This window comes from Labrus bergylta, chromosome 11 (genome assembly GCF_963930695.1).
Source record: "Labrus bergylta chromosome 11, fLabBer1.1, whole genome shotgun sequence".
Taxonomy (NCBI): Eukaryota; Metazoa; Chordata; class Actinopteri; order Labriformes; family Labridae; genus Labrus; species Labrus bergylta.
The window spans coordinates 14,448,945-14,464,092 of NC_089205.1; the positions used below are offsets into that span (position 1 = coordinate 14,448,945).

General features: G+C 39.5%; 1 protein-coding gene across 3 annotated transcripts; it reads right to left on the bottom strand.

Moving 5' to 3' along the window:
- Positions 1 to 2,086: 2,086 nt before the first annotated feature.
- alkbh8 (alkB homolog 8, tRNA methyltransferase) lies at positions 2,087 to 14,718 on the bottom strand. 3 transcript variants are annotated; one of them, XR_010667157.1, is made up of 13 exons: positions 14,568 to 14,718; positions 13,811 to 13,944; positions 13,625 to 13,725; positions 13,411 to 13,542; positions 12,721 to 12,816; positions 11,936 to 12,040; positions 10,500 to 10,570; positions 7,876 to 7,982; positions 7,385 to 7,545; positions 6,358 to 6,617; positions 4,181 to 4,330; positions 2,354 to 3,204; positions 2,087 to 2,323 (listed from the first exon to the last, which is right to left on the bottom strand). XR_010667157.1 is itself a non-coding variant. In XM_020639961.3 (12 exons), the coding sequence occupies exons 1-12, from the start codon at positions 14,703 to 14,705 to the stop codon at positions 2,533 to 2,535; spliced, it is 2,127 nt and encodes a 708-aa protein (XP_020495617.2). In that variant the 5' UTR covers positions 14,706 to 14,718; the 3' UTR covers positions 2,087 to 2,532. The 3 variants fall into 3 exon arrangements, 1 of the variants encoding a protein (XP_020495617.2); XR_010667159.1 differs by lacking the exon at positions 13,811 to 13,944 and having other exon boundaries at positions 14,568 to 14,715; XM_020639961.3 differs by having other exon boundaries at positions 2,087 to 3,204.
- Positions 14,719 to 15,148: the final 430 nt, after the last annotated feature.

A 15,148-nucleotide genomic window follows, 5' to 3' on the forward strand; every position in this document is an offset into this window, starting at 1 on the left:
ACAAAAACGATTACAGTCAATTATGTCTCAGATTTAACTCAACATATACCAGTGATCAAATATAATTATAGACATATTTCTGGTTTTCATGGCAGATTTTGTCATATTTTCGAATTTATTGATGTGTAAAAATTGACCTGAGGGCCACGTTGAGGGTTGATGGGGGGCCGCATGTGGCCCCCGGGCCGCCAGTTGCCCACCCCTGACCTAGCTTATTCTGCTATTTGCAGTGTAAAGTGAAACCTGCTAGAAAATATGTCTCATTTTCATTTTGAAGCCTTACTCACACATTTGTGTCAGCATCCAGGCAATACAATCTGTATAACACAAGAGGCCTTGATCCTCAGCTTACTCTCAAGAACGACATAATAGTACAAAAGGGATCAATTATAGGAAGAACAACAGACAGCAAACAGGCATTAGATATAAGAAAAGTATTGTGGAAGAAGGAGTAATAGTAGAATAACCAGAAAACAGAACATTATATTCTAAAACCGTTGGCGTGCATATGTTGCTGTGACAGCTTTTACTCACAGGCTTTTGCTCCAGGTGTTAGGTGGGTTTTGATGGGAGCTTGCTGTTGGCTTGTCCATTTTGTTTTTTTACAATCTTTTTCAATGTTGCTGCAAAGTATAACAGCACCCTTATGTAAAACAATTCACAGTTTCCTTAAGCAGAAACAGCCAAATTCATTATTAAACTCTCCACACCTAAACCAGACTAAAGCATAGGGACTTGTACTTTTGCTCTTAGATTAATTTCGGCCATTGCATCACTTTTCATTTTCAAAGCTGCACCATCACACATAAAACCAATCTTACATGAGTTAAGTGTTACACATTATCTCAGTATTGAATGTCTCTTTACTCCTGGGAGCTGAAGATATAAAATCTCATTAAGCCTGTCAAGCCTGTCTTTACCAAAGGGAGGGATAACTTCAAATTTGAATTATTCCTCAAAAAGGCAAGTGACCGACTCTGCTGAGAGATTGAACTACAACAATACATTGACAATCACACTGCTGCACACAAAGGATCTCTCCCTAACACACAAACACACGTACACAGAGCAAGCTGCCTCACCGTAATCAATAACCCACTGTCAATAAAAGCCACAGAGCCATCTCTCTCACCGCAGCACCACAATGTGTCAATCTGTGTGGGTCCCTGAGGACTGAGGAGCCACAGGAGTAATTTACCAGGAGCTGCTGACCAATTACCAACCTCCACAACAAATAACAGCGCTACACTCCTCTGCCATCGATACCCTATTATCCTACAATTCATTCTGTTTTAAAGCCGTCTGGTAAAACCTATCTTGTTAATATGAGACATCGTGTATGAATGCTTCTGTGAGCAAGAAAGAAAGGGGGATTACGTCATACACTCACATTAAACCAAGTCTAAACTAAAATAAACAATTGATTGATCAACAGTTTGTCCAAAATTTAAAAACAACACAAAAACTGAATTTCAATAGGATTGGATCCTAATTTAAAATCCCATTGCCATCTGTCCAGAAGTGACCCCCCTGACTTCTGTTTGAGGCTATTGGGAGCGCTGTATTGACATTAGAGTCTGAATAATTCATGGAGGCTGAGGTAAAAACAACTAAGAAAAATCGTGAGACACAAATCCATTGTTTTAGGACACTGTATAAATAACTAGCTTTAACACTTTGATGTGTAACTAAACTTTAAGTTTTGGGCCAAATTGGCCGAATGTCAGTACCTGCAGTGTAAAGTACAAACACTTCAGCTCCTCCAAAAGAAGAAACTTTAGTTTTGCAATAATAATAATAATAAAAAAGATTGTTCAGCTGCAGTGCTAACATAAATGAGTAGTATTGAATAACTGTCTTCTTCTATGTGTTTAATGCCTGCTTTTCAGCAATCCTAATATTGGTCATGTCTTTTTTATGCTTCATTTCCAAACAAAACCTGACCACACACAAAGCAAACAAACTGCTAAATTCCATTAAATATGTTTAGGCTTTAAATCATTTTTTAAATAAGCGTGTAGCATAATGTATCTGTCTACTCATGTCAAAAAATGTACGACAATGATTGTGATGTAAAAATCATGAGAACGTTTTAACATGCTTTTATTAATGTAAAAAATACATCATTTGGACATGAACCACATTGAGATGCTCCTTTTGTCAGACAAATGTATAAATGGGAGGGAAACATATATTTGAATGTGAACAAATCCCTCCTTCCTAAAATGCCACATTGCATCTTGGCCCTTCAACTTTAAAACTTAGGAACAAGCTGTTTACCATTGAGTTGACATTAATGTTTATGATCGATTTTGCAGTCTATCTATTGACCATGAAGGTCGGCTTTTTCCACTCTGTAATATGTCACTTCCATATACTATCAAGAAATCACTCAAGTGCACAATTAAGGAAGGGACTTTGTAAATCTTTATCTTTATTTGATGGCATGTCTGTTCCATTTTCTCTCCTCTGAACTTTAACAATTAAAACGTTCTTAATTGTTTCATTACATTGTATCTGAATGATCTTAAATTAGAGGGTACCAGCTTTTTCTAATATAACACACCAGTTTCCCTGGTCATGGTAGCTGCTCTGCACTTCGACTCCAGCCACCTGACCACACAGCTGTTCCAGCTCCCCCTGCTGGAACACGTGGTAATAGCGGTGAAAAACTGGCGCTGGGCTGCTGTCAGACTCCGACTTTGGTTTCACAGTGGAGGACTGGGTAGTGCCGATACTAGGAATAGGTTTAGAGTCTTTGCTGGTAGTGGGGCAGGACTTTCCAGAAGTCTTTTTGGAATCGTCTTTCATTTTGTCCTTCCTCCCAGTCTCTACTGGTTCTACCTCCCCTCGTCTTTTCCCCTCTTTGAGATGCCAGGGAACCAAAAGGTCCTGGGTGTTGAAGGCTGTGCGGTTAGTGTGCACACTAAGTTTACCATCAGTCACTTTGGAATCATCTTGTATCTTGTTAACAGGTCTGTTGTCGTCTTCTAGATGTCGGCTTGATTTCCCATGAGGCTCTTGGCTCTCTTCTGATGTGTTTTTGGTGGGGCTGTGGATATCAGAGCCCTCCTTGTTCTGGTCTTTAAGGTACTTGGACCTCTGCTTTTTGTACTCTTGCTCAAAAGCCCAGACATAGATGAGCGCTCGACCTCCAGGCTTCAAAAGTCTCACCAGCTCCCTCACTGCTGCCAGCCGACGGTCCTGCAACAAACGCGCACACACACACACACACACACACACACACACACACACACACAAATGATTTAATTCTCCATTACTATCATAATCTCCTGAGGAACCCTGTGAACTAACCAAATCAAATGTGTAAAAGAGAACATAGAGAAAACAAAATTCAAAGTTGTCTCTTTAAAAAAGCTGGGTGGAAAAAATAGAATCATTTCCTTAAACTTTGTTTTAAAGTTGTTTTCACAAATTAGATTTTTTTCTTAATGTAGTAAATGTTCCATCTAATGGGACATTTTGGAGTTTTGCTGTTAGTAATGCTCCAAGTTATACAAAGAAATTATAAATGTTTTAGAAATATTTTTGCTATGCTGTTTTTATGACAAAAAATGATAAAGATTGAGCTGAACTGGATGCCTTGCATTGCAATCTTGTTTTTTTTTTTATTAATTTGTTTATTTGACATGGACATACAGTAACATTGGTGCTATAACATTTAACCATGCACAAGTCCCAGATGCTTAAAATTGTTAATATTTTTTAGACACAGGACTATTGAGAAGGTAGGAGAGTTATTACTCTCCTACCTTCTCAATAGTCGTTTGAAGTGAAGAAGAAAATGACAAAAAATAAAAAAAATAAGACTTAAGATGTTCAGCAGTACAATTCTTTCTTTTCAGTTTTAAACAATGACTTCATTACACTGACATCAGACCTAAAAAAAGACACTTAAATTGTTCAGTCCAAAATTAGTCACATGACCAGTTTTCACAAGCAGTAGATGGATGCCAATTATTTTTCATACTTGTGTCCTTAAGAGGACGCTTCTAGTACTGCAGCCTGTTAGTTGATCCACATTACCATAAAACATTGAAACTACAACCAACAAGGAGACTGATGTATTTATTTGGATTAGTATTATATTATATGGTTATAACTATTCTGTATGCATGTTTGTGTATGTGTTTGGATGTTCAGTGTACAACATGCTTACCTGTGTGGAAAAGTGGTGTATGACAGCAATAGAGATGCAAGCATCACAGGACGCTGTTCGCAGTGGGACACTAAGAGCATCAGATACAAACGCCTGGAAACCTCTCTCTGCACAGATGTGGACCAGAGCACTGCTACGGTCACAACCAACCTAAAAGGAAACAACGCACGCACGCACGCACGCGCACGCACGCACGCACGCACGCACGCACGCACGCACGCACGCACGCACGCACGCACGCACACACGCACACACACACAGAACTTAGTTGTTGTCTTAGCTGAATTTATGGATGCAGTTATCATTCTTAGTTTACCCCAAATAAATAACATAATCCACACAGGGAGCAACAAGAACAGAAATGTTCCTTCATTCATGAGATGTGGAAGAAAGTACAGAGACAAGAAGAAGAATGATAGAGGACTGTGATGTGAGTGAGATAAATAGAGGATAGTTGTAGAGAGACAGATTAAGTACAGAAATCAAGGGGGAACAGTTAAGTCATTATAAAACACAGACGTAGATGAAAGTATAGACGACGGAAGCTAGAGGGAAATCAAAAAGGAAAAGAGGAGTTTGAATTTTGTCTAATGTGTCAATTTAACCAAGCTTTATAAGACATGTTCCCAAAAGGCAGAGGCAATAAATAGTAAGACAAAAGGAGATAACACTCACTGACTGGGAAAGCAGTTTAGGAGAAAAGTAGCAGATTGAGCTCAGGAAGTTGACATGTGACCTACAGGATCACAATGTTCTCAGAGCGTAGATTTATCACTGTTGTGGTCAGAGTAATGTTAAGCTGCTTACACGCACCTTCAAAATCCCAAAACATGACTATCCCAGAGTGCATACATAAACAAATAATGTAGGCTACAGCCATAAAAACGGAGATCTAATGCAAACACTGGGGAGCAGCATAAATAAGAGTGAGGGTAACACATGCAGCTGCACCAAGGATATAATCCCTGTGGGATGTATTAGTTGGTCTTATATGGCAAATGCTAATTTAGACAAGATGTGTCAATTGAGGTACGGTAACTTAAAAAACCAAACTAGCTACTGCCTGCCTATAGACGATTAAGAGCAGACACACTCACACTAGAAGGTAAATAATCAAACAGCTGGGTACTGCAGCTTCACAATACTACCTCTTTTCTTTTTTACATTCATGACGATTCAATTCAAGGCCTCTGTTACTGTGAAACTCACTGAAACTCACTGTAATTATAAAGCATTAACACCTGAACAGGAATGAGTATCTCAACAGATTATTTTCAAATCTCTAACTTTGTCAGAGCTCAACAAATTTGACTTTTATCTGAGAATGAGATTTAAAAAATAACACAAGGGGCGCCCGTAGCATAGTGGTTGGTGTGTGCGCCCTATGTATGGAGGCTGTAGTCCTCCAAGCGGGCGGCCCAGGTTCGAAATCCGACCTGTGGTTCCTTTCCTACATGTCATTCCCCCACTCTCCATCTCCCTGATTTCTGACTCTATCGACTGTCCTGTCTCTACAATAAAGGCACTAAAGCCCCCCCCCCCCCAAAAAAAAACCTTTTAACTCTTTAAAATGTACACAAACACTTAAAGGTAGCCTGACTATCTCCAAAAGGAATACACCTACCAGCACCTCCATAGCTGATGTATTAAGTTTTGCATCATGTGAAAAAGAAACAACAGGAAACACAGCCTAAAACCAGAAGGGATTTCGTAATCAATGTTTACATTAGAAAAAGAAGACATGCTTTGATAAGTGTATTGTTTTACCCTCAAGACCGAGACAGGCCAGCCATTTTCCCAAGTTTCAGTTTTTTATGCTAAGCTAGGCTAAATGTTTTGCTTCAATATACTCCCCAAAACTATTTTAAATGTCTAACCATGAAATGTTTGCATTAAGAAGAGGATGGATTGTTGATGTAAGAGGATGAGTCTTAAAGAGGCTTTCAAATCGTATCCCTCTGAATCTATCAGAGTCCCTACTTGTATATGTGAAGTAGCAGAAGAGGAGTTGTACCTCATTTGTTGGCTGTTTCCAACAACAGCCCTTGCAGTTATGACATTTTTCTGTAGATAAATGACGTACGTAAGTAAGTACGTAAGTAGCTTGGCATATTGTATGTTGATAATCCAAGTACCACTGAATTATAGATAATATGGTATTACATTGTGATACTCACAGAAATCACATCTGGGTTAACACCCAGATATTTCCCATTTCCACAGCCCACATCAGCCAGCACGCTGCCAGCAGGGAGCGAGGTCAGGAAGTGGCAAACACGAGGCCAGGGGGAGTGACGAGTGCTGCTGAAGTGGGAGGCGATGGCGTCATACACCCGATGCACATACTCCTCCTCTAGAAGGGCTGCGTCGGCATGGGAACAAGGGAGCAAGGGGGGAGGAGGTGTAGCCCCCTGACTATCACAGGCAGAGGGGAAGGCTGGAGAAAGACACAGAGAAAGAGGGTTTATGGTTATGATTATAAATGTGATTTGAGGTCCTTGAAAAAGTCAAAAAGTGCTTTTAAAGAGGTAACATCTTTCTGTTTCAAAGGAAAGTAAACGTTTGTGTCATCTGCATAACAGTGGAAGATGTCACCTGAGGGGTGCATTTAAAGAGAAAAAAGAATAGGACCGAGTATAGAACCCAGGGGAACTCCACAAGGGAGAGGCACTGTTTACGTTTCATGCATAAAGGTTTAGAGAAAAACTCAAAAAGAGAATTCAAGATGACTGCTATAGTCTACGAAAACATGGGGGATCAATAAAGTTTATCTTTATCTTTACTGTCTAAACACAGCGGTGAGATCAAGAGGCACAAGAACTGCAGAGTTAGTATTTATCTAATAATAGATCCTTAAGTACTTTTAAAAGTGCAGTTACAGTGCTGTGAATGCCTTTTTAACCCACATTTCCATGTCTAAGAAAGAGTGCAAAGAAATAAGTAGAACGTTCTTTAAAATTTTATAAGAATGGAGAATTTGGATAGCAGTCTAAAATTGGAGGGACAGTTAGTACAAAACCAGAGGAGAGAATGCTGTTCATAAGAATTTATCTAAAGGTTGTGATTCACCAGGAGTATTTCAGGAAAAAAGGGTATTCTACCCAAAAACAGGCCCCCCAAAAAGTTATGTAACATCTACCAGTGGTAAAAGATTTGTTAGTAATCAGTGACGTTGTGTTTCAATGTGCACATGAAAAGTCTTACCACAGTCACACGGTTTGTGTCTTATTTTGCGGAAAGTGAAAGAAGTGCGAGTGCCCCTCTTTCTCAGAGTGAGATTGCTAGGGGTCCCGACTTCAGCTGTCTTAAGAGCGGGGGATTGTGGGTCGCAGGCCGGCACCATGTCATACTTCCTGGGAGTAATCCTGAGAGAAGGTAAGAGACAACTGACCGTCAAAACACAAACTACTAGCTATGAATAATCTGTCCAGTTGACATGTCATATGAACACCAGAAGATGTGAGCATGACAAAATCCTGAGCCTGTCATCCCTGTTTATCTTCATGAAGGGATTAAAATGTGTAGAGAAACTCTACAGACCGACTCTTTTGTTCAAACTACAGTATGAAGCTCAGAGGAAGGTCAGAGAAATTCAATATTTCGGTGCTTCCCCTCAATGAACCAGCCAAGAAAGGAACTGTCACTCCACTGTCATGTCAAGATAAATTGACTCCGTCTGACACAGTCCAGCTCACCCGTGCGTCCAGAGGTATCTGCTCTCTCCTTTCATCACCAGGAGGCTCCGCGGTGGCAGCACCACTGGAACAAGATGACCATCAGGATGACGAAACTCCATCACTGTCTGTAATCACACACACAGGCAGAGTATGCATTGAAGATATGAATATTTAGAAATTTTATATGAACATTGAGGAAAATGTTTGCTGACTTAGCCTAAATTCTTCAAAAGGACATTGCCAGATTTCAGTACTTCATGCTATTTGAGTGTTGTACAGCTGTTTGGGTAATTGACATTATGAGACACCTAAGGAAACCCAGAAAACTGTGTCATTAATAAGCAAACTAAGGTGGTCGATAAAGGTTTTGGTTCTTTTACTATCAAAAAGAAATCATAGTGAATAGTTATGTATAAAATATGTTTGGTTGTGCTTCATCACTGATCGCATTCTGTTTTGGCAGCAAATTTATCTCGTAAAAACTAACAACTATTATAATACAACAGACATGGGCAGAGATGGATAAAAATTCAATGTCTTCCATCTTGCTTCTAGTTTTTTTTTTTTGCTGTGACATCACTCACATTTTTTGCCTTGCTCTCTCACTAACAACCAGCAGAAGAATATCCAATTCATTGGTGTTTGATCCCAATGTTTCCTTACAGCATGTAGCAGCATGAGCTCTGCTGGGAAATTACATCCACGCAATTTCTTAACTGCATCTCCCCCAGTTCTGACAGCAGGAAAATTGGATTTTGTGAAGTAGAGGGGTATGAATGTGCATGTGTGTGCAGACGGGCAGAAGTGTTTGTGTATTATTGTGAGAAAGTGATGTAAATGCAACTCCAGCAAATGATCAGATCTTTGCCTGAAACCATAAACAGAAATCTCTCACAGACACACACACACGTACACACACAGAACTGCTATGTTCCCATCTGTTGAGTACCAGCCAATCAATGAAACCGGTGGAATGTGACTAAATCGATGGTGATGCAGGCAGCTACGCTCTACAACAAGACTATTCATCATCCCCTGAGAGAGACACACACACACACACACACACACACACACACACACACACACACACACACACACACACACACACACACACACACACACACACACACACACACACACACACACACACACACACACACACACACACACACACACACACACACACACACCAGCAATTTATTTATTTTTCTCTCTCTTTGCAAACACAAACAGGCTCAATAAACCCATTAAGCATGACTACTTAATATGAAAATGTAAACAACCAATCTGCATAAGTTTTCATGTGTATGTGTGTTCAGTGAGACTGGAGTCAATAAAGTAAGAATCTAAATCTCTTATATGGGTTACTTCTTTTTGCACCACAATTCTAAAAAGTCCTTGAAATATTTTCTATTATAGATTCTCTACAATCATTACATACTCAGTTACATGTTACACCTTTCCATGAGGGTTCAGTCACACCTTATTTGCTGATACTTCATTGATTTGTCTGACTTTTGTGATGTGAATAATTCATGTGTTCATGCTGAGGTCTTCCTGGAAGGATTTTATAGGACCTTCCTGGTCACATGTTGACTATGTGACCACTGATACATGAATATTACCTTTATGTCTGATTCTAATATTTCTGACTTTAGTGTTTTGTCTTTCAATATTTTAGTTGTTTCTACTGATGTGAATTGTTTCACTGATTATTTCATGTCCATTGTTGCCCTTTAACCTATCGATAGCATGAATATTTTCTCGCTTATAGCTTCTGCCTTCTCTTCTGATTTTGTTTTGTGTCCACTTGATGTTATTTGTATATAAAAATACATAATTAACAAGTAAATTATGATGATGAGCATTGTTGAACTTGTGGTCAATAATTCTTTCTTTTGGAGCATCTTTTTAGTGTTCAAGTGCCTTACTGCCCTGTCCTCTGTACTGAATACATCTAGTGCCTCATAATCACACGTGCCGTCTGTCTGTGTGTGCATGTGACAGATGCTGTGACAAATGACAGCTGATTGCTAATGGACCCTCTGAGTTTCAGACAGGTCAGGACAGATTGGTGCTCATCAGCAGCAGTCTCCCTGCCGAGACTGAACCGGCGATGCAGCGTCGAACTGAAGCCACACAATCCAGTCGAGGACACAGTAACACCCAGTGTTTGGAATGTGGAAATCTGACTCTCTTCTGGTCGTTAAAGCAGGGAGACTGTGTCCCCGCTCTAACAAAGTCATTAATATTGTACTAATAAAAGTACATGGTGAATGAGAGACAACCGTAGTAAACATGAGCACGTCAGAAAGAGAGAGAGAGAGAGAGTAAAAGGATGAGATATAGAGACTTGCGAGCAAGGTGAGAAACTGTTATCAGTCAGATAACAAGGACACTGGTTCCAATCATACTGCTGCACAGCTCCATGCCCCCCCCCACCCCCCACCCCCCTGAGACACATGAAGCACTTGTGAATTCCATTTACAGCCACCCTTTTTTGCTTTTCACTGCTGAAATACAAAAAAACTGTTTTCACATGACAATTCAATCTTTGAGTATTTTACATTTTACTTTTAGACGAATGAATCAATATTGTCTATACAAGCTTATTGCTGAATAGTGGAGGTTTCACTTCTTACCCGGGCCCCCAGGCTCAGTGACAGGAGTGTGTCCTCGAAGGCAGAGTGAGTGTCCACATGAGGAGGAATACCTAAAAAAATAAAAAAATAAAATGATATAGTCCTTTTCTCTACAGCTGGACACTATGCAAACTTGTAAGATGTGTGAAACTAAAATTATCCAAGTATTTCACAAGAAACTCAATCTAATCTGGTCATGAGCTCCAAAATAGAGGTGTTATTCAATTTAAACCTTTGTTTGCATTGTGACATTTTCTTAACTTAATTAATATTTAAAGAAGAGTAAAACAGGTGGGAACCAAAGCATTTTCTTATTACATGGTGAAAAGGTTCTGCTGCCACCTTGTGGTATGAGCTGCAAACATCTACTTGTGTGCGCCTATGTTTTGTTAAAAAAAGAAACACCTGGTGCTGTTACTACTTCCCCTCTTAGACAACATGCATCTGTTAGCAAACAGAGAATGTGAAGTGAGCAAAGACGGCTTGAGAATATAAACAACCACGTCGACTGACAGGGTACAGTTATATAACTGGAGTTTGCACAAATATGACTCTGCAAGCGTCTTCAGCCCGTTGTTTGCAAACTCTTTACATGAGAAGTATGTACCGTACGTATTCAACCGGTCTCATGACATCTATGGGCTGTTGCTAAATAGCTACATTGAAGAGAGTAATATATCATGCTAGTTGAGGTTTTTATGGTTTCAAACTTTAAAAGCCAACTTGCAGATCCACAAGGCAAGAGAGAACTTTTTGACGTAAGATGGATTTAATTATTCATGTGTGTGCAGACCTGAGACATACCGTAACTTTGGTTAGCAGACTTTCTGCACTCGGTAAAGCTGCTCAACAAGAGACAAAATTGACACAGATAACGATACAGCTTTACGTGACGTCGCAATCTGGTATAAATAATATCTGCAGGGATTTACACTCTGCTTTTTTGCTTGGTCACTCTCTATTTTTCCTTCTTCCATCTCTTTGCCTCAGCTATTGTATCAAACCGCACAGAGCCGAGCTAACTGGCTTCTTTTTATAACTGAAGTCTTGTGTGGGATCTATTGAGGTAGAGCCATACGCACATCTTGCGAGAAGACCTCAACTTGCTGCCAAAATCACAGAGCGCAGTAAATAGTCAAATGGTCAATCGAGCTGTGCAGTAGAGATGTCAGAGATGCCATTTTCTCTTTAGTTGTACTATTAAATCGACCTTCAAAACTATTATTTTTAGTGGGAGAAGTTACATATCGTTTTTATGTGTGTCTCTCCTGCCTCTGCATTCCTGTTTAAAATCTTGCAGCACTCAACCAAGCCTAATGAGGTATTGATTTAGTGTTGAAGCCCTCCTGGATGAACGCATGATTTTTTTATGTGATTTATAATTGGTATGAAAATTTTTGAATTAACATTGTATGTTTATGATAACGAAGGCTCACCCTGTCCAGACTCATACTGGTTGACTGTCAGCTGGTCTGGCAGGATGTTGATGTGTGCTTTCTTCACACATCGCTCCAGGAAAGGAAGACACTCCTGAGGAATACCTGGATGCATACAAAGACACACAAACCAAACACTCATTAGCTCCTTTGTTACTTTATTTCTAAATGTCATTGTCAATATCTGTATAATGATGTAACAGTTTGTCTGCATGTAACCAAGAGAACCAGGCTTTATGTGCACAGTTCACAATCTTTTGACCAAGAGGAAACCTCAGGTGTTGAAAAATGAAGCCAAAGTGGAAGTGTAAAAAACGGCAGTTCATCGTTTGTCCACTTGAGGCTGGCTGCAAAAGCCCCAGGAGTCACATACGCACCCATTTTAAAATGTTCATTTTAAACAGAAGAAATAAATATGTTTAGAGCCTGATTCAAAAAATAATTTTGGTCTGAATAGTTCATGTCCTTATAAGGACACACTCTGGTCGGGGGTTGAATTATTTCCATAACAAATCTGTTTTTAAGGAGAGTTATGCATAATAGGAGACATGACTGTTATGGCTGCAAAATAAGCAGCACAAACACAACTCCAAGGCCACCAGCACTAACGTAAAAGACACCACTGAGGATTCCACAGAAAAGCATGCAGTGTCACTAAATGAAAGAATTGTAATCACTGATTGAGTTATTGCAAGAACAGTCAAATATATAATTTGATCTATAAAACCCTGATTGTAAAATATAAAACATGTAAAAACATTTTTTTTAAAAGAAAGAAAACTCACCTGAAGCTAAGGGCTTGTCCTTATCAACGTTGTTCGTGTCGTAGCGAAATTCAAACCCGTAATGTTTGACTTTTCTGTGCTTCAGAGATTTTTGAGCTGAAAGTCATTTGAACGAAGTTAGCAAAGCAGATGAACAAAAATCTCTAAATGTTTTGGATTCAGTGTTTAGGAAGCTACCTGTTAAATGTAATACACCATACAAGCAGTTACTCCACTCTAAAGCTACAATATGTAACTTTTCCTACCTTAAAAAAAATTGTTTCAAAGATCGATTTAATAGCAAAACGACTTTTAAAAGTGAGAATGGCGTCTCTCCCATGTCCATAGCTCGGCCCGATCACCCGTTTACTGCGCTGTTTAACTTTGGCAGCGGGACGAGGTCATCTCGTGGGAAGAGCATACGGCTTTATGGTGCTAGTTCACAAATCAGGGGAAGGGGAGGCATAACAGCACTACTGCATTTGCACTCAGAGACCTTCAGTGGGCGCCAAAGCAAACCAAACCCAATTCGTACATATTGTTGCTTTAAATGAAGTGCACCATTAAATATTTCTCGTTTGATATGTTTTAATATTTGCAATTATATCAGTTTGTCAACATACCTTGCAAACTACCTGAATGCCTTGCAGACACGTTTTTTTAAACATTGATGCACTACACTGATGTAGGTTGAGTTTTAAAGACCCTCACCAGAGACATCATCATTTGTAGACGACCAGTCAACAGCAGCGAGCAACAGATCCTCTTCATCTTGGGACACAAAATCTTCCACCAAGGTTAATCCCTCCGGCAATGAAACAGACGCCTCCTCCTCACAAGTTACTGCATACAAAGAAAAATGAATGTATATTATATGTTATCCAACCTAGTTTTGAAAAGTAAGGCAAACAAAGATTTCTTTTACCTGAGTGGACATAACTAAGGTAGAGTGTGACACTGTTCTCTCCACATTGCAGCTTCTGCCCGTTGAGGTGGACGTACGCTTTCTGAGCGTTCTCTTCAGACCTGGAAACAGAAAGACAATAACAAAGGGATGTTTTGAATGTTGAAAATAACTTCTCAATGTGTTCAACCAGAGTTCAAGCAGCACCTGTATGTTACAAAAGCAAAAGGCTTTTTAGGGTGCATGAGAAGCGTCTCCAGCTCTCCCATCTCTTTCAGCGCTGACAGCAGCTCCTCTCGACTAACGCCATTCCCCAGGCCGCCGTTAGCCACCACCAAATTCTGCAGCAAGAGAGAAGCAGATGGTTTAAGACGGGTCAGTTTAAGATGCATGACTTCTAGGCTGAGGGTAGTTTTTTTCCCTCAATACTGCTGTGCTCTGCCTCATATTGAAGACACAAACTCAAGTTCGCCTGAGTGAAAAGCTTCTTCTCATGATACAAACACATATCTGAACAAATTATATTTTTATTGTACCTTTCAAGTATGGGTTTGTCCCTGTGTTACATGTCTTCTGGGATACAGCAGTACCATGTGAATGTGAGTCAATGCTTTCTCTCTGCTCTGTCATATTTTCAGTCTGTTTTCCGAGGCACATTCTGACAAACACATTCAAATCGACCCAAAGTTTAAGGTAGTTGAATTTAATTTTACAAAGAAGGTTTTGTGTGTGTGCTCATTTTTAGTAGACTTTTATGGAACTAAAACGAGCTCAAATATATTTCAATAAGTTAGACAACCATGCAAGCCGCGTCATAAACTAAACACGCATTCAATTTGAGTAGAAATGTAGATATTATTGTAATGTATGGAGTCTGGTTTGGTAAAAAAAAAAAAAGCTCCGTTCTGTTCGCAGCTGTCACTTCCTGTTTATTAAAAGTGTTTGTGTTTGTTACTTCCGGTACCTTGGTGGGCTGCGATGTGGTGGTGATGCCTTCATGTTTTAAGAGAGTGTAACTGACTTTTATTTGTCTTTTAAGAATTTTCTTTTCCTCTTTGCTCCTTCTTATTCCATTCACGTTGTTTTCCACACTAGGGTCCATGGTGCGTCGTGTTATTTTGTTCGGGTGCAACGAGCACAACACACAATATAGTTCCTGAAGATAGTTCCGTACCGCTGCACCAGCCAGCACCCCCCTCCTGTTTATGGTTGGACGACTTCAACGCAAATCAAAAATTACATTTGATGAAAGCACGTTGTTTACTGCGCTGATAGTATAGTTGTTTTTGCTAAAATTTTGTTAAAATGTCCTGGGAAAAAAACGTTTATTTTAAGCCTCATGCTCTTTAGTGTGTAGTGTCCTCCTCAAATCACAGGAAATATTATCAAAAGTGTTACTCAGAAGTCAAGATTAAAACGTATTGTCATGGAGCACTGTGTTGTATTTCAATACATTTTTTTCATGTCTGTCAGCCTGTTGGATATTAAACATACATTTAAAAAAAAAAATAATTTAAATGCTTCAAACTAAAATGTACTTGCACT